General features: G+C 39.6%; 1 protein-coding gene across 1 annotated transcript; it reads left to right on the top strand.

The window, feature by feature from the left end:
• Window positions 1-627: 627 nt before the first annotated feature.
• On the top strand, window positions 628-20122 carry vapb (VAMP (vesicle-associated membrane protein)-associated protein B and C). Its single transcript, XM_083892175.1, has 6 exons — window positions 628-858; window positions 4705-4857; window positions 11488-11591; window positions 13396-13476; window positions 15025-15204; window positions 16687-20122. Exons 1-6 carry the CDS (start codon window positions 801-803, stop codon window positions 16840-16842), a joined length of 732 nt encoding a protein of 243 aa, XP_083748301.1. The 5' UTR covers window positions 628-800; the 3' UTR covers window positions 16843-20122.
• The last annotated feature ends 246 nt before the right edge of the window (window positions 20123-20368 follow it).

Genomic DNA, 20368 nt, shown 5'->3' with positions numbered 1-20368 from the left:
TGGAGTGAGCCCTAATAGAGATTTGTGCATTTGCATTTTGCATTAACTTTCTCCATGGGGATATAGTGACAATGTTGTTAGTGATTGGCTGTGTTTTTTAGTTAGCAGCTCGCTGCCAGGCTATATATGTAACATTAAGACACTTGAGATGTGAGTTTGAGCATTATTTAAATTGCAGTGAAACATCCTCTGCCAGACAGAGGGCAGAAAGGGATTTGGACCACTCCATGGAAAAGCTGAAATTGTAGGAACTAGAAGTAAATTAAGTTTACTTACAAAAATGTCATGAATTTGTTTTATTTGTTTATTTTCTAAATATCAATTAACTTCACAGATATTTCAGTAAACTAGAAAAGCGTAATATATTTTTTTTGTCTTTTTTAACACTTTACCTTAGTAATTCTGGGTAAACTTTGAGAACTTTTTTGTAATATATTTTCCCAATAGTTTTATTAGTAGTATTATTATGATAGTTATTATTCATTTATCCACTTGTATATTGCTTATAGGTGGGTTCACCCATCAGTACCGTCAACATCCCCCCCGTTCCTCCCCCTCCGTGCCTCTCTCTGCAGAGGCAGTGACGTCACCGCGCTGTCTTTCACTCCCTTCCTGCTGCATCACAACAGCCGCTAGCAGCTCGAGTAGCACCAGTGACTGGGGGGTACAGAGGATATACACGCGCTAATTCATTGTCAAAACAACACCGCAGACCGTGCAGCGCCCAACACTGTCCTGACAAGGGGGAGACCGACGGGAACTGGTTGCAGTGCGCTAACCCCCGATCCAGCTGTTGGGATATGGCCAGGCCGGAACAGGTTCTGCTCTTAGAGCCTCAGCACGAAATGAAATTCAGAGGTAAGAGAGGGGAGGGCCCGGGGGCGCATCTGCCAGACGCCGGGGCTGAGAAGGGGGGGGGGGGGCAGACCAGTGTTATGGTAACATAACCGGGGAGACGCTGCAGTGCTCACTCTTATTATATTGCCCCTCATGAAACTAATGAGTCTGCTCTGTGCGGACGGCAGGTCAACTGACAGCAAGCTAGCCAGCTAGCTAAATTAGCTTCCAGCGGCTAAGCTAGCCAGGCCCTGGTATGCAGTTAAGCTGGCATTCCCTAACACTGTCCCCTCGCGTAAGACACGAAATATACGTCCGCTATGAAATATTAGAGATAATAAACATGTCACAACACAACTGCCCTCTAATTTCTTGACCTCCGTGCACACACGCTGTCGCTACATCCTTAGCAGGGTGAGCTAGCTGACATGGGATCTCTCTGCTCTGTTGGACAGTCAGCTGTAATATAATGACAGGACAGTTGATGAACCTGTTCACTTGTTTTAGCTACAGGTCATCGACATGCCACTTTGCTTATGGTTTGTCCCGATGACCATTCGAGTGAATTTCACTATTTGGCTGCAAAGGTGTCACGTTGCTTTAGGCCTAAACAATATTACATAAACTCATATGGCACTACTGTATCCGCTCAGTATTACATTACACCCTGACACATATTCTGCACCCTGGACTTAGGAGTGAGAGGCTAATTAGTGTCACGGAAATTTTATTATGTTCAACGACAGATTCAAACCTTAATCAGATATTTGCTCCAATCAAGAATGACATTTGGATCTGAAGGTTGCAATCAATGAGTGTAAAATAAATAAATAAAATCCAGATAACGTATACACACACAGATAGCAGATACTTTTATCAAAAGCAACTTCCAAGTGAATTGAGTACAACCTGCCAGAGGTGGAGTTGAACTTGTAACCATGATGTCTCTACACACAGGGTACTGGTCTAAACCACTGAGCTACCCCACCCCATGTTAATCATGTATGCATAAGATATATAAACATATTAAGCAGTAATTCTGATGCCATAACCAAAGCTGTAATATATAGATTTGTTACCTCTGTATCACGATTCTTGCGTTTGTGGAAGGATAGGTATTGTTTTTTGGGAGTAGTCTGTGACATAATACAGTTTTCTGCTCTTTGTGTAGCTTGAAGTTTGATTTATCATACATTTGACGTGATATGTATCAAAGTTTATTTAAACATAATATTAATGCAATGTAAACAAGCCTCAATTAAGTACCATCAAGGACATACGATACAAAAGTAAATTATTACTGATCAGCCACAGCATGAAAGCATGTAGCACGAAAATGTGCATTTCACACCTGTTTTTATTATTAACATAATATGCAACATACTTTCATTTTGATCTTCCCATCAGGTCTCTGTCATATTAGGTCATCTTGTTGCTCAGAAATATCTGTGTTTTGCACCGTTTATCAAACCAACCAAGAAATCACATTCCACTTTGACAAATTCAAGTGTGCATGATTACCCACAAGTAGTTGAAAAAAAAGTTTGTTATACTAATTGTTATGAAAAATATTGTTAGTATCTGACTTATTATAGTGTAATAGCTGATTATATCCAAATTCAGCTCATTAAGCGTTGTTATGCAAAGCTGCCAGTGTCACTAGTTTTTGTCACAAATCACTAGAAAAGCACTCGGTGAGTGTAATCACTTTTTCCTGGTCCCATTGCGGACATTTCCTGAAAATTTCATCCAAATCCGGCTGTGACTTTTCTAGTTATGTTGCAAACACATTTTTGACCTCCTTGGTGGATGTCAAAAATGTGTTTGCACATTTCTCAGGTCTTTCCAACCATTAAATCCCACCAGTGGCATTTAACGACAAACCTGTTTGCGCTGATTTAAGATATCCAAAACTTATTTTCTAGGTCGCTTTGGATAAAAGTGTCTGCTAAATGCTTAAATATAAAACATAGCATGGATGCCTGACCTTGCTCGGCTTGGCCCCTTGAACCCAGCAGTTCAACATAAAGTTACAAATCAGATGTGTTGTGTGTCAAACAAGGAACAATGCTTGTTATTCTTGAGTAGCACAAATCACATGCCTCTACTCAAGTCCCAAATGATGTGTAAGCACAGGCATAATGTGAAACTTAATGAAATGGAGAGTAGGTCTGTTCGTAGAAACTTTTGAGACCTCATCTATGGGTAAGGTTAAAAATAATAATAATGATTTTAACACATTTTTTGTTGTAATCAGGGCTAATATTAACAAATCGACATCAGATTTCCACCTTCCCACAGTTCTATGTTTTTTTTATTTTTAATAAAATCCAAACCCTGGAAGATGACGGCTTCAAATATCTAATCTACGTAATAGTTTTTTGACTGTCATTTGTGGTTTTCATGAGTTGACCAGTATGCCAAGAAACTTTCAGGAAGTAGTAGATCAGGTGTACAGTAGTCAGTGGCGTGAGTCTCTTTCATTAAAGGCCTTTAGATGTCAAGCCAGACTTGTGAGTGTCTGAATTTCCTCTCTGTTTTTGCTCAGCGGGGTAAGGGAAGTGTCAGTTGCTCTTGATGTTTTTTGAGCTGAAACTTTATCTTCAATCTGGTGTACGTGCTAATTCTGAAATAGAGCCATGCTTCCATGCAGTGTCAGTGGGCTTTTTTCTTTGAACTGCAAATTGTACCCTGTCCATGTTAGCTTTTGGAGTGGCCTAATTAGTTTTTTTCTTTATTAGATCTGGTCCTGCCAAGCAGAGAGGTTTGTGATGGTACATAGACCTGTTATTGACATTACATAAGTTGGGAATATTTATTTTATATCTTCTTAATGATATTGGTAAGTTCTGTAATGATACATGTTTTCCATAAGTCTGACTCATGTGAAATTAAGTTTAGGTAATTGTACAGTAACTGTCTGAGACTGTCCCTGCTGTATTTGTTCTTAACTAATGGAAACACTCAGGAGGCAGGATAGAATCACCATCCAAATGACCACTCACTCATTCAACATGAATTCCCAGATACCTCCAATGTTTAATTTACACACTGACTCAGTTGGTCCTTATACAGACTTTGGGTCTGTTTGGGAGCTGGCAGGGTAAAGTCTGTCTAATGTGTGGTTCAGTTGATGGTGGCATTTGTGGGCTAATGCTCAACTCCTCCAGTTAATGTCAAGAACTAAATCTACACTACTACCTTTCAGATCGACGGCCTAACCCTGCATTAAACATTTTTTGTAAACCGATACAATAATTGTTTCTCATAATCAAGAAGACAGATCATACACCGCTCGTCTACATTAATTCAGAGTCATTTTAGAAGAAAAATGAGCAACAGATGGCTTAAATTGCATCAGTGATATGCTTATGACTATATTATGTATAATGGTTCTCGCCTGGGTATGTTACCAAGACATAGTATTTGAGGTTTTTATATGAGAAACAGGCAGAGAAATATTTATCTCGCGCAAGAGTTCAAGTTTAATGTTTTTTTAAAAACCTGCAGTAGCTGAATTGACAGCAGCTAAAATCCTATTTATCAAAATGTCAACTTGTGGGAGTAGATTGAATTTGTTATCATTAAATTTACATGCATTGAGGCTTTTTTTTGACCTCACTGAATCTAGTGAGCACTCACTTTTTTGTCTTTGTTGTTTGCTTTGTTTGTTTTCACTGTATTATATTCAGCTAATCATTCTGAACATTCACGTTGTTTAAACTCTAGCCTGTTTGTATTTTATTCTCAGATAAGAGGTGTGCAGTAAAATCAGTATACATTATGTGATTTATCAAAGAGAACACACAGATACCGCTCAACTGTGTTGTCCAAAACAAACATTTTAAGTGTCCATCTTTTTTACAGGTCCATTCTCAGACGTGGTCACCACAAACCTCAAGCTCTCCAACCCTACAGACAGGAATGTATGCTTCAAGGTGAAGACCACAGCACCGCGTCGCTACTGTGTGCGGCCAAACAGTGGAATTATCGATGCAGGCACTTCAATCAATGTCTCAGGTAATGAGCAACTGACTAATCACAAAACACAATTAACCTCCCATGGAGTGGGAGTGAAGTATTGTTTTTGGTGGCTCTGTGTGTTTGTTTGTTTGTGCTTCCACACGTGCACTTGCCAATATGACCAACAGAGGCTTGTTGTGTGAATGGGATGAAATCTGCCATCTCTGATTGCCTTGTTTACATATGTATTTACCCACGTTCAACTTCATGTTGCTACCACGGTTTTTTAAACTTTTACGTCACCAGAAATTTTATTAAAAATTGTTTTTTTAATTGGAAATTAGGGCTGGGCGAAAATGTATCGTTATCAAAATTTACGACGATAATCATTTTGCCCATATCGATATATTCAATAATTTAAAAAAGAAAGAAAATATAAGTGGTTTTTGTGTATGTAGGCAGGCTACAGTGTGTTCATGTCCCTTTAAGACACTCGGCCTATGTACAGCGTGTGTAGTCACGTGACTCCACGCCCTCTGTAACAAGCGAAAGAGACGGTGAGGAAAGACGAAGCGGCAACCGCTGTGTGTGCGGTATCAGTTTTGCCAACTTGCCGACTTCGTCGCTAAATCTGGTGACTTTCCGACTCCTCCTAACAAATTTTTTTTGCCAAAGGTGACTCGTGACAAATCTCCCGACTTTTGGTGTTATTGGAGACTTTTGTGGTGTTTGGAAACTCACGTGAAAGCACGTATCCCTCACAACAAGCAGCGGGTGCTGTCTGAGCCCGAGCGCGATTTTAAACCAGACACTTTTTTAATACGTGAGCCGTATATGTACACGTTCATCCACCCCACAGCGGGAGCTTGTTGTACCTGCTTCCCCAGTCTAATTTACAACAACAACAGAGCCGCTGCGATCCGCATGTTCCTAATGACGATACGCTTCCTGGTTTTTAAATGATGCGTTTCCACGGCCGCAGGTTTTTACAACTTCACACAATACGACGTGCTATAACATACCACGCGAACACGACAAGGGAGAAAAAACACAAATGCTTGCTCAAGGGCTCAGGCAGTGAATCAGAGCGGTGTAAATGTTTCTTCACTCAGTCTCACACAAAATAAATCACTGCATTTGATACATATCAGACATAAAACACACACACATTCATGGTCAATTATGCAAATCATGTCATTTGGCGTCTTCGAACTTATCGTTATCGAGGTGAGCTGCTCAATATATCGTGATATTGATTTGAGGCCATATCGCCCAGCCCTATTGGAAATGTTTTATTACATCAACCCACAAAAACAGGAAAAAGTGTTGCACTTTTTTCTATCACTTCCCAGAGGTCAAAACTTCATTGAGACACTTGGATTGCTTCATTCCTAGTCATATACTTGGAGGGAGACAGGTACCTTCTCAACCCACTCTGTGTCTCTTCTGCCATTTACAGCCAGATACTAATTTTACAACCTCCCATATCTAGTGTCAACAACTGCATAAAGTATCACTGGGCCCTGCTGTCAGCAATGGGCGACACATCAGAACAGCCGTCTTCATCTTTCATACTTGAGAATGGTTAGGTCCAAGTCCAAAAAGATCTATATTCTGAAAAAAGCATTTAGATGCATTTAGCAATAAATATGAAGATCTTCCTCTCTGGGTGTCTTAATATGGACAATGTGTATGGAGTTATAGTTTTGCTCCACTTTTTTCAGTGTTTCAGTAGTGCTGGTCCATCCATTTTCTACCGTTTTATCCTCCACATGAGGGTTGCGGGGGTAGTAGTGCTGGCGTTTTTAAAATTTTCACTGGTATACAACAGGATTTTTTTCTTGCATTAGCATGAATGAGTGCTTCAGCAGCACAGAGAGACACAGTTGACTGTGTGTGTCTGTTCGTATTGAGCAAGCGAGAGAGATGGAGTGGTGCAATTGTGTATGTGCATATGTTATTGGTTCTCTAATACGTGATTTCTGCTAAGTTGGTGGAGTAAAGTGGTCATTGCTCCAGTTAATACCACAGTTACAGTTAAGCCCTTAGCACGTGTGGTGCAGCAGTAAAAACGGTCCCCTATTGAACAGTGTTTTGCTGCTCCACATTCCGTTTTTTTAACATACAGGTCTTGCGGTATTTGTAAAATTCATATGATAAAGTAAACACCAGTTGTCGGTATGAACTGGTTTACCGCCCAGCACTATGGTTCACCCTGCCATTAGATTTTGGACATTCTCTGCCGTTATCCTGTCATCTAATTTTTCTGTATTTGGGGCCAGAACTGCAATAACAGGCATGGTGTGTAACCTCCCCCAATGCAGTCAGTCTTCAGGGAGAGCAAACACCAATATAGTACTGTCAGAGTAGGGCACTTAAACAGGATAGCAAGTGTTTGCGGTTTCTCATCTTGTGGGCTTTTAATGTCAACATCATACTTTATTGGTATCGGAAAATACCAAGTTTAAGTAAAATTCTTTATGTGATAAATTCACACCATTAAAGTGACATATTTGTTGCTTCTACATTTGTTTGCATGCTTTTAACATTACACAATCTTATTCCACTCTTTTGTATACTGAATTGAAATAGTCCTATTGCTTATGCCCTCTAGTATCAGTTCACCAGTGCGGCACATAAAAAAGGTTGAAGTGAAAGTTAACCACATCGCCAAAACTTGTTGCTGTTTGAAACAAGAAGCTCACCACCACGGGGCAAATGATAATTCAGTATGTTTATTAAATCCCAGGGTCTCACACAATGTACACAATATACACAGTGCTTTGTGTAGCACTGAATATAAACATAACATTTGTTTTCTAAGAAACCTGTAGGTCAGCTTTGACTTATTCTCTTCTTCTTAAAAGTGGCATTACAGCTAATTGATAAAAAAAAAAAAAAAACGCCTATTTATCAGACTGTTTTATATATCATTATTTGCTGTTCTACACACATACCACAAGTTTTACCAACAGTAAAACATCCTTAGACGACAAACTTGGAGGTATTCAGGCAGAAGTACAGGTTTTGTAACTTGCTGGAGTCACTTATTTTTGACCTGTAGTTTTCAACAACAAAGCAATACAGACAGAATCTCTCATTGAGTCGGGGGAGAACCGTCTGCCACAGAATACCTACAAACCCCACATGTGTCATTTGCAGGCTTAGCTGAGGGGTAGACTCTGTGCTTTTGAAGCTCAACCCAGCTGTAACTGTATATGTTGAACATGGCCATAACCACAGGAATGTTGCCGAGTTTGATTGGTGTCATGTAGCAGCATCCAGTGGAAAAGTATGTGGCGTGAATGTTTCAAAAGTTCTTGTGTCCACAAATATTGAGCTTCTTCTGGGAATTTGTCAGAAGTTTTTCTGACATACTCGGGAGGTACTGTCATGCTTAGGGAGCCAGAAAGAAAAGGAACAACGTCTTTATCGCAATTTTCAGAGTGAGCTTATTTTGCTTGTCCTTATATTAATTTCTAATGTGTTTTTGTTAAAGAAAGTTTTTCTTCTCACCTAAATAACATCCAAGAATGGTGATGTCCCAGTCCTTATCTCAAGTATAGGAGCAGAGCTGATTTGGACATTTTTTTTTAAAGGGAGATCAGCAATCAAACCGGTCTCCATACCTAGATATTTTATGGCAGTGGATAAATGGATATATTTTAATACGATACCTAATTTTTGTTTCCCTCTGTCGTCTCTGCCCTGACTGTGCACACACGCACTCTCCTAAATACATATGTTGGGGTGGGAAGTGGGACAATCTCTGCCTGTATTCCAATGTTGTCACTAATCTAATTGACTTAGCAGCTCCACTGCTGAGGCTCCAAGAAAGTTGACTGAGAAGTTTGTGTGATGAATGGCAGATGACTAAATCCAAAGTGCAGACATGAAATAATGTACCTTAACCAGGGATGGGGAACATTTTACCTATTAATGGCCATTTGAGTTTTTAATAACAATGTTTAAAGGCCAAACTAAGTTATAGAACACATTCATAAAACAAACTTCACTGATGAGATCCCTTTGGTGGGTTATGTGATGTTAGATGGCAGTGATGATGATGCAACTCACAGCTGGTTTCACAGTACTGGGCCACTCTGGGAAACTGCAGTTGACATATTTTCCACAATATTTTGAGATTGTATTGACAAAGCAATTCATCTTTAATGTGAAATTAATTGTCCTATAGCTATTGAGTGGAACTGAAACATATAGTTTCATTGATTGAACCACTTATTTGACAGAAGAAGAAAAAAATATGCTACTTTGATGATTTATGTTGGTACCGGTTAAATCAAAAATGCCAAACCAGTTCTTATTTGCAAAAATTTATAGACATCAACTTTTAAATTACTTTGATTTTGCAAATTAAACAATAAAGTTATCTGTATTTTAAATAATCTTCTGCAGACCTTTTTTGTAAGCACTTCAAGGTAAATGTTTGTGAATGTCCTTCACCTCTTTACTTATTCTATTCATCAATAATAAGCAGGCATGTGATTACATCCAGCTTGACCACGTTGACTGCAATTAGCCTCTCAGTTTAACAAATGTTTGCTCAGCATGAAGTAAGAATACTGAATTATTCCATTAGCAGTAGCCTTTTGCAAATGATCAAAGGTTACAAATCTAACTGGTTTATTTTATTTTATCTCAGACCTTGGCTCTGGACCTTTTTTATGTTCCTCAAAGAACTGAAACACTTTCTGCCCCCATTCTCCATCATCGTCCCCTTGGACCCGAAAGGTAGATGGCCGTACAAATTGAGTCTGACTGAAACAGGACATTCTCAATCTGTTCAAGCCGTCTGTTTCTGGTTTGTGATATTGAAATGCCTTGATTGCTGTAATGGTGCAATACGTCTTCAAGGTTTTCCACTCCAGGGAGAATTGGCATGTGCCATGTATGAAAACCAACCTAATGGCTACTACAGCTTTGAAATTTGGAGGTAGTTTTCTTTCTTGTGAAAGTTAAAGAATCTCATAGACATTGCAGACATAGTTCATACTGATGTCAACCTATTCCTTTGAATTACACCCCAATTCTAAAGAGAAGAAAACGATCGGACATCAATAGGATTTTTCATCTGTTTTACTCATCCAACCACCTTAACTAGACAACTGACATATGAAGGTGATTGTAAATCATTGCTGCAGCTCTGAAATACTTTTTTCAGTCACTGGAATGACATCAAATAACACACCAAAGACTGATGTGGTGATGGTTTAAAGTAGTATTCCAACTCCACACCTGCTTTTTGTTAGAGTGATGTGTAATGTTAAGAAAGAAAGAGGCAGACTTGGAAGCCGTTAGCAAGATTACCCCCTTGGGCATATGTAGATCTGTCAGTGTTTCACCGTCATGGTAACACGAACATAGAAATAAATCATCTAAAACCCTTTTTCCAAGTGGCAGGAGCAAGCCCAATTTCTTGAAGACATGGAGCCCCTAGTTTTGTTTGACAAATACACGGGTATTTGATACTCACTAATGCCTCTTTAATCCACATAGTGAACGCAAAAGATGAGAAAGGAAAAAAGATGGAACATTGCTGACCAATACTAATGGCGTATGTTCCGTAAGTGTTAGTATTTGGGAAAGAAGTTTATTTTCCCTAAACTTCCCCAAGAAATCATGTTGTTTTTTCTGTCTGCTGCAGTTTGGACGATACTAAAAAGACAATTTGACACGCTTTCCTGAGGTTCCTGGGGGACAAGGATTAAAATAGGGGGAAATTACACAGAGTCATTACTAAACAAAATCATTATACTAATTCTATATTTGGAGGCTCCCAAGGCTTCAGTTTAAAATAGGAGGAAATAACAGTCCTCATTTGCTGGTCACACAGTGAGCGAGCTGGTGTGTAATTATTTTATCAACCCAAATATTTACTTTTATGTAATTCTTAAAGTGACATAATGTAGGATTTGCTCTCCGGTTGGTAAACATAGTATGTTATAGCTGTCGTTAAATACAGTATACGATACTGTATGTCTTGGTAAGAAGTTCCATAGTGCCATTGCAGTGCGATGCAGACCTTTGACAGAGGTGCCATTCACCCGGATGTAAGATGATGTACCATCAAAATAATCTTGAATATTGAGTATTTTGAAGGTTGAATTCTTACATTGTGTGGCTTTAAGTTTTCACCTGAAGACATATTGGGAAGTGGTTAGTGGTGTCATGGCAGCAAAAAGGCTCTGGGGTTGGCCCCTGGCCAGCCAGTCAGCACAGGTGCTCTGGTTTCCCTCTCTGTCTGAAGACATGCAGGTTGGGTTAATTCGCGACCCTGTGAATGACTGGTGCCCTGTACCCCACCTTTCACCTCCCACCAGTATTAGCTGGGGTTGGTTGTAGCTCCCCAGTGGCCCTCAAAGGATAAGTAGTATTGCTAAGGAACAATATTAAAGTAACCTGCTGCTATAGGAAGTCAATCTGTCATTTATAACCGAAACATTTTGTGTGACAAGCTTTGTGTATTTGCAGCCTCCTCATCTTAGGTTGCAAGTGTAGAACATTGTTCTGTTGTATATGATGATATGCGTATTCACATGTTATAACTCTATAAATGGAATATCTTTGAGGTTATTTTACTGACTGTCGGACTACATGTCTTTTTTACCGTGATTCTATGCCATGCTATTGTGCTGACCCTGATTATCACTTCTTTTTTTCTCCCAGTTATGCTGCAGCCTTTTGACTACGACCCAAATGAGAAGAGTAAACACAAGTTCATGGTTCAGTCCCTGCTAGCACCCCCTGACATGACTGACATGGAAGGAGTGGTAAGTGTTCTATATCTATAAACAAGTGAGAATTGTTGAAGTTGATTGTGCATACGGGTCACTTTTAAGAATATTTATGTACGACGGTTATCAGCATTATTATTGCTACTTTACCTTTCAGTTTCCTCTCTGTACATAATCTACCCATTCATTTTCTGACCACTGTCAAAAGGTCCAGGTCACAGTTAAACAAAATTATTGTTTAAATTATTATTCTCACATACAAGAGGAACGAGCTAACACAATGTAAAACGTATATTTAATATTAAAAGAAGGTCTTAAAATACTGTTAAGTTGTAACACTTTGTAAGTTACCCACACAGTAAAATACTTGCACATATTGTAATGCAAAGACAACCTGAGCGATGGTTACCAAAGGCTCACTGAACAGCAGAAGAGCCTGGACTTGTTCAAGCCTGCCCTTGTAACAGAATTTAGACTAAAAAGGAGCTATTTGGAGATTGTGGAGATGGTCTTTAAAAAGGAGGACAACAGATAAAGAAAGAGAGTGTAGTCCTAATGTAATTATATGTTGCTTCACACAAGGTTTGGAGCTGGAAAACACTGGACATAACATGTCCTCTAATAACAGTCCAGCAGTTTAAAAGTGTTAAAGTGCATTGACCAGGAACATTTACAGCCACAGTGTGAATGTGATATGTCCAGGTATTTAATCCTCACTGTGCAGTTGTGTTGTGGGTTTATTGCTCAATTCCAAGACAGCTCGACTTCCATTGGAAATTTCCATTTGGTGTGTGATTTGAAGAGGCAACCTTAGGATTGCAAGGCCGTGAGGGATTTATTTAAACATCAGGCTCTTGCCACCCAGTTTGAGGAACAGGGCACTTGCCAGTGAAACTCTGCTTCTTTATTGTATTGTTTTAAATGGTCTCCTCAGCACACAGTTTATGTAGATGCCATATCAACCAGCTGTGTTTTTAACAGAACATCTGCAGGTCTTGGACAGAGTCAATAAGCATGTGTCTTGAATAGTTTGTCTTGCATGCTGCTGTTATTAAGATTTTATACCTCTAAACCAGACTAAACTGTGAGTGTTGTGATAGTAGATTGTGCAGAAAAAAAAATTGGCTCCACTGATTGGCTTATAATTAACTATTTTAGCATATATTTCTAATAATAATAATAACAATTATTGTTTTAATGACCATCTTATATGGGTCCAGGTCGAATGATAAAGGTTTTTATATGGCTGATGCAGGACTTCAGGCCAGCTGATTTTCCTTCATCTGATGAAATACAACAGGATAATTATACACAAATTGCTTTAAAAAAACAAAAAAACAAAATCATTAAAGATGTGTCTCCAATCCACATTAACTATATGCACCAATATATTTGAAATAATGATCCATAAATTAATTTAAATATGTGAAATGGGTAATAAGAACTAAACTTTATCTTTCGGTTGAAAGATTAAAGTTTTAGTGCACTTTGCAGCATTCGAGTTTCTTAGAATAAATAAGTAATGTCAAGTTTAGGCCCAATAAATCTGCCATACATGTTAATTTAAACAATAATATCAGTTGCTAGTGTTTATAGCTGCATTGCTGAGAACTACAAACTGGATTTATGTCACCGTTTGTCCAGAATGATTGTAAAAATAAAAAACCTAAAACTGCTTTCCTAGTTTTAAAAAAGGTCCTTTATGGTTTTGCCACCACAGCAACCCTGTTCATATACATAATGTTGAAAGATGTGTAGATATTACTTATATTGGAGATGGATGTTTACATGTTTACCAACTATTGCAATTTGTCCTTTTGTCCTGATCAAATGACTCCAGTGGAAGGAGGCAAAGCCAGATGACCTGATGGACTCCAAGCTGAGGTGTGTTTTTGAGATGCCATTGGATAATGAAAAAATGGTAAGCACATGCTTCTGTTCCTCTCCTCTTTGTCTCATTATGTATTTGTTGTCACTAACTAACAGCATTGGTAGTATTTGTCCAAGATGGTGCTCCATTATATTTGGGGCTACAATTGTTATTGTTTTCCAGCACCCCCATCATTTACCTTCTCTGTATTGGTCTCAGCTCTTCTGTCCCATCTCAGCCTCTACCATATCATCTCCTCTTATTTCTGCTCTGTTTTAAAACTGTAATCTCTACATCTCGTCTATACTGCCTCTGAATGTTTAGCATTACTCTCTCTTTATCTCTTTCTCCATCTTGTCCCACTTTGCTCTTTCCTCCATCTTTCTCTTCTTGTCTCCCTCCCACTCCATCCTTCAGATGCCCTTTTTGTGCATTCTCACATTCAGTATATTATTGTTGGGACTCCTCACAGACCCCACATGTCTGTAGAGACGTAAGCATGTCATAATATGAGCCTAGTCTATGAGCCTTATGAACACCAGAGAACATTGCTCCCAGTCACCACTGTGTTCTACGGAGTCCATTAGACTATGATGCTGACAGAAACCAGCGTCATCCACTTATGAAAAGGCACCCTTGGGTGAACTCTTCTTCAAACATAGAGATAGGAGGCATGTAATAAGCATGGAAACCTGCAAAGAGCCTGGAGCAAATTTGATGGTTATACAGAGACGGACTCAATTCCATAAGTTTATGTTTTGGCCAAAACCTTTTAAAATGCCCTCTTCAGAGTTTAAAACATATGAAACAAATGGTGTCCTATTTTAAGGTTTTGGGTCATAGGGATGGGCCACCCTGTCTGCATACTGTAAAGGACATGCATGTAGGAAGCACAGCCCAAATATGTCCTTTAGTATATAGCAGTACAGTAAAGTTCTGGATAGATGTCACTGCAAAACCAGCAAGTCAATGAATAGGATTAATCCAACATATGGATTCACAAATATATGTATGTAAAAATGACAGGGATACATGACAAAAAAAATTAGTAAGCCATAGTAAGGTGCCATTTCTATATCACAGACGTCATCAGTATTATGTTGAGTCTTGCTATGATGTCTCTTCTTTTAAGAGAGTTTTTGACATGTTCATAAGCTATGAAACATAAATGAACAACTGATCTGCAATAATAGCTGCCTTGTGTTCAGCGGTATGTAATTCAAATCTTTATTTTGCTTGGCCTACATAAGCATGCTACACATTGGCAACGGAGCTTATGAATTACATTAGTGCAATTGCATTTTATCAATAGAAGACTTTGTTCTTAAATGTATGGTATGATCAAACTGTTAATCCATATGCTTGTTTACTTGTGTAGTAGTTAAAACAGTTTTATACATGTTGGATACTCAATGTACTGCAGAGTGAGGGGGCTTCAAACATGGCTCTGTTTCTCATTCATGGTGTACACGAAAGTCCCCAAATGTAAACGTCAGTTGTGCGCCATCCAAGCCATTGCTCAGAATTACCATAGAAACATCTCTGCAACAACCGTCTGCGTTTTATGTTTTGACTGGTTACCCCATAACCCGCTTACAGCATGACATGGAGTCCAGCAAGATGATGTCGTCCAGCTTGCTGAAGTCAGATTCCTCTGCCCTGCCTGTGAAGTCACTGAGCTCCACCCTGGATGACGGGGAGGTCAAGAAGATCATGGAGGAGTGTAAGAGACTGCAGATGGAGGCCCAGCGGCTACGGGAAGAAAACAAACAGATTAGGGTAAGCGAGATGCCTCCGGGATTATCATTTTCCAATAATCCATTGTGTGTCATTTACAGTTCTACAAAGCCCGGTTAGGGTCATGATGGGAAATATTTTTAGACTGAACTTTGGCATTCCCTTGCAATAGTTTTCCCTCCTTGGTCTGCCTGTGCATCAGGCAGCTTTGCCTGGGCGTGCATGGCACAACCCCCCCGGAGCGCATCACCCCAGGACCCAGGCCAGCATTCATCCTCCAGCCTGAGCCCCACGGCTCCAATAAACGCAGCTACAAATAACGGATAGCTGGAATAATTTTTGTGTTTCCTCCTCGCTCCTCAGCTCTTCCTGTGTCTCAGGCAGCTCTGCCTGGCAATGAATGGCACTTGCTCCCCACGACAACTCCCTGGAGCTCCACAGCTCCAATAAATGCAGCTACAAATAAGGGATAGTTGGAATAACTTTTGTGTTTCCTCCCCGGTGCTCCGCGGCTCCCCCGGTCACTCAGGCAGCCTTTAACCGGCTGTGTATGGCACTTGCTCCCCGCTCCATTTATCGGATGAGTGCTGGCCTGGGGCATCAGGCTGCGGAGCTCTGGGGAGTTGTCGCAAGGAGCAAGTGCCATTTACGGCCCGGGCAGAGCTGCCTGAGGCACAGGGAGAGCCAGGAGGGAAAACTAATGTGAGGGATCGCAAAAGATCGGTTTAAAAATAATTCCGACCATGGCCCTAAAGGGGGGCGCTATACAATTAATAAGCTCTTAAAAGACGTAGGAATAATTTCAGTTTCCCTGTCAGAAATTCCAACTACGATTGATGTTCACCATCAAGATAAGCAAATGAAGTGGAAATTTAAATCAAACATCGTCTTTCATCCTCCACCCTTTGCTGTAATTTCCTTAAACAGAGACAGTATTTTGCGTTTGAAGTTTGCATTAAGCGAAACGGCACATCTATCTATAATCAGCTGCAGACTCCAGGGTTTGTGTAAATCAACGCGTGTGCCATGAATTACAACGATCAATGAAGTAAGGTTTAAAATAAGGTTTTGGTTGAAAATGAGTCAGATGCACATGTGCCACAGGCTGCCAAGAGAGCGTGGTCCTCCCCGTAGATACTAATACCACCACCTCCTCCTCCGTTTTTACTTTTTTCCAGAGGGAGAATGACTGTTGGCTGCCCCTGTGGCTTAGATTAAACTAACAGAGCCCCCCTTCCCACCCACTGCTGGGAAATGAAGTGTGTTAAAGCCTGGCGCCTTCTCCAGTTCTCAGAGGGATTTGATCAAATGAAGATTTAAGCAGATCATTTGCACCAACTAATAAATAAATACGGCCTTATCTTGTCGACGGATTTACAGGCTGACCTTTTTCTTCCCCTCACATTGTCCTTTTTTATTCTACGGTGCGTTCTCATTTGTAATTTCATCTTCCTGCCCACCACTGCTCTTCCCACATGCTTCCCCTCTTTCATCATTTCTTAATTATTTCCTCTCCTCTTTCAGGAGGACGATGGTCTGCGGATGAGGAAGAGTAACATGATGTCGTCTCAGCACTCCTCAATGGGCATGAAGAAGGAGGAAGGGTTGAGCGTCCGCACGGTGGCCCTCATTATGCTTTTCTTTGTGGTAGGCGTCATCGTGGGCAAGTTGGTCTTGTAGAGCGCAGAGCAGTTCGGTTGGCAGCAGCATGCTTTTGGGGGATGAAAGCAACACAAGGGATTTGGGATTACGGTTCAGGAAATGCCACATTTGCTGGGTGGGGGGGTTCTGGGGGTGGTACACGTTTTCAATTCAGTCAAATTTATGTAAAAAATAATAATAATAATAATAATTAAATAAATCAAAAGGTAATGTATGAGAAAAATGAAGAAAAAAAAAAAGATCTTATGAACAAACCTACTGTTACAGGTCTTGCCTCACGTAATCATCACATAATCATTCTGGCTTTTCTTCCAAAGTTTCATGTATACAGATGACTGGTTCTGTGGGTGAGGGTAATGGAAACATGATTTAATGCTCGTGATTCAGTCAAATGGGTTTTTTTTTTGGTTTTTTTAAAAAACACTGGCGAGGTAGTGTTGGTGTGTGAGTCAGTTTGCAATTGTGCGAATGTCATTTTAGTGTATTATTGTTTCTTTGTCCAACTGACAGAGCTTACGTATATGTATATACGTAACCCCCCCCCCCCCCCACCCCCCACCCCCCCCCCATATACACACACACACACTCTGTACAGTATATCCAGGTGTTCCTTCCAGCTAAACCCCCTTTAAAAAAGGAAGGGATTTACCAGAGAGATGATCCACACTGTCGGGGTTTCACACAGGGCTATCAAACTGACTCCTCCAATCAGAAGCTTTGTAAAATCATCTCCTCTTTGATTGTAGAAGCTCGAACAGTGTATGAAACACTATACCACTGGTATTTTCTGTCTTCATGTCCTCCTTATTTTAAGTCTACCTTATTCCTGTCGCCCGGGTTCTGGCAGGTTTTTCCAGTCCAAGACTAAGAGGGAGGTATATACCGTATATGGAAATATTTAGGGTTAGGGTACATACCCAATCACATGGAAAGCATGTATACATATATATATATATATATTAAAGAAACCACAAGTGGACATTAGGTGCATGTTGAGGTGAATGGTTTGTTTTTCCGACAACACCGAGGTCCTGTCACTGTGGGCTAACAAAAAAAGAAAATACAGTCTTTCCCACCTCTTATTTGTTTTGTCATATTTTCCTACAGAGCCATACATTTGTTGACGTTTTGTTTCTTTTGGGCAAATTTATGTCAAGAATGTTTTAAGCTGGCTGCTGCAATTCTCCACTGCGGGTATCGATGTGCTCTCTTTTTCACTCCACTGCAGGCCTTTTTTTCTTGGTGTTGGTTCAGCATGTTTCCCATTCATTAATATTATTATTATATTCTCACTGCATTTGAAGTTGTGTTCATTTTCACAGCACTAAAAGATTAAAAAAGTGTTTTCCTTCAATCTTCTTGCAATTCAAGATATATATTTTTTCCCCTTGAGAGGAACATGCATACAGCCCTAGCTACGCCCAGCCATGGAAAAACCAGGAACAAGTAGACCGAGGGGCATTTTGAGTCATTTATAGATTCAGAAAGTGTGATTTCTAAGCTTTCCATCAATGTCTAACACATGGATCTGAAAATATTTGAGGAAGATGTGCCCATTTGAATGTAGGCACTCCTCAAACTGCTTTAGGGAGAATTTTAGCCTCAAAGATTTACACTTTCAGGGAGCCAAGAGACAGAATGATCACATTTACATAGAACAACCCCCTCCTGGTGTAGCTGTCAGTGATATCCGTTAGCCTACTGGACAGAAACAATGGTTTCAACAATGGTTATCAATAACAGGTCTAGGGACCCCGAGGGTTATATGAAGAGGTCCCCAAAGAAAAATAATAAAAAAATATGAATATAAATGAAAACGGAAAAACAAATAATAGAGTTAAAAGGATGAAATATAGATACATGTTTCTAATATCAATTAGACATTTAAGTGGCTCTGTGAATTAATGAGCTCCTGGCTGAGTTTCTCCGTTTACTCGGTTTTGCGCTGGGCCGATTTGTTGCTGGTTTTGCTGTGGCGGGTCTTAATATATTATATAAAGAAACCATAAGTGGACGTTGGGTGCATTTTGAGGTGAATGGTCTGTTCATCAACACCAAGGTCCTGTCACTGTGGTATTTTCCCACCTCTTGTTTTGTCATAATTTCCTACAGAGCCATACATTTGTTGACGTTTTGTTTCTTCTGGGCAAATTTATGTCGAGAGTGTTTTAAGCTGGCTGCTGCGGTTTTGATATGCTCTCTTTTTCACTCCACTGCAGGCCTTTGTTTGGTGTTGGTTCAGCATGTATCCGTTCATTAATATTATTATTATATTCACACTGCATTTGAAGTTGTGTTAATTTTCACAGCACTAAAACGGTTAGAAGTGTTTTCCTTCAATCTTCCTGCAATTTGCAATTCAAGATATATTTTTTATTTTCCCCTTCGAGAGGAACATGCATACAGCCTATAGCTACGTATATATATATCCTTAGAGGGATCACATGATGACATTGTACTGTTCCAGAGCTAATGATTATTTTTGTGTCAAAAATAAATAAAAGAAAAAAAGTCGACGAAATTTGTTTCATCTTCACATTTTTAGGAATAAAAATAGGAGGACAGTGTGACTTTATTTTGCATTGTTTGAAAGCCTGATGTTTTGTTTTCAAGTGTACATATATATTTTAAAAAAAAGGTAAATAAGCATCAGTAAATGCCCCTTTTCTAAATGATTACACGTTCTTCACCATCTTTTCATGTTATGCGGTGCAGAAGCTAATAGATCTGGTGGGTTTAAGAGATTAAAATAAACATGAGTGCGTGTTTCTACTGTATCTGTGTAAATTTGTTGAGTTTGACTTGCTTCGAGTGGAGGACACAGCAGACCTGAGCTTCAGTCCCATCATGAGTTATCAATGCTAGGCCACACAGTAACTTAAAGACAATTATTCTTGTTCAGTTCATCCTGGTTGGAGTATCGGAGCATCTAATACAAACGTAAATACTTCCAAATAATACTGAGTGAATTTTAAGACTTTACTACTAATGCTGCAGTGAACCTCATCCGTTCCGTTACTCCACGTAGGATGATGCAAACAAAAATAATTAATGTGCAAACGCTAATGAATGCAGGCCCTTCTGTACACACACACTACACTGACTTGTTGTGGAGTCTCTGACCATCACCATGAACAATGTAAGCAGTCGAAAAAAAATGTTTTGTATGTATATAAATAAATAAATAAATAACTATCTGAGAAGATAAATAATATTCCTAGTCAAGTAGTCTCTCTGGTGTATAAAGATCATCCAACCTGGTTGGACTATGTAGCATCTTAATAAATTAAATGAATAAAGCCCGTAACTAACAGTGTCAAGTCATTTTCCTGTCACACACACAGGGACACGAGTGTGTCGATCCATGAGTTAAAGTGTGTCACCAAAGCATGGGGAAGAAATATAAGACTTGGTGATTCAAATGTGCTTTCAGATGGATTTGCAGTTGTAGGGCTGGGATTATGTGATCTGGTTGTCTGTAAAATTTTTCTCGCCATTTTACGTTACATTTTACTAACTTCATTTAAAGGCGCCATATGTAAGA

This window comes from Microchirus variegatus (assembly GCF_963457635.1).
Source record: "Microchirus variegatus genome assembly, chromosome: 7".
Lineage (NCBI taxonomy): Eukaryota > Metazoa > Chordata > Actinopteri > Pleuronectiformes > Soleidae > Microchirus > Microchirus variegatus.
The sequence above is the reverse complement of the archived record's forward strand: the minus strand, read 5'-3'. Positions and strand labels throughout refer to the sequence as shown.

Excerpts from the sequence above, each read along its gene's own strand:
- vapb (XM_083892175.1), top strand. The coding sequence starts at position 801 with ATGGCCAGGCCGGAACAGGTTCTGCTCTTAGAGCCTCAGCACGAAATG. Across the intron at positions 4,858-11,487 it reads CACTTCAATCAATGTCTCAG|TTATGCTGCAGCCTTTTGAC; the intron begins GTAATGAGCAAC and ends TTTTTCTCCCAG. Across the intron at positions 13,477-15,024 it reads CATTGGATAATGAAAAAATG|CATGACATGGAGTCCAGCAA; the intron begins GTAAGCACATGC and ends ACCCGCTTACAG.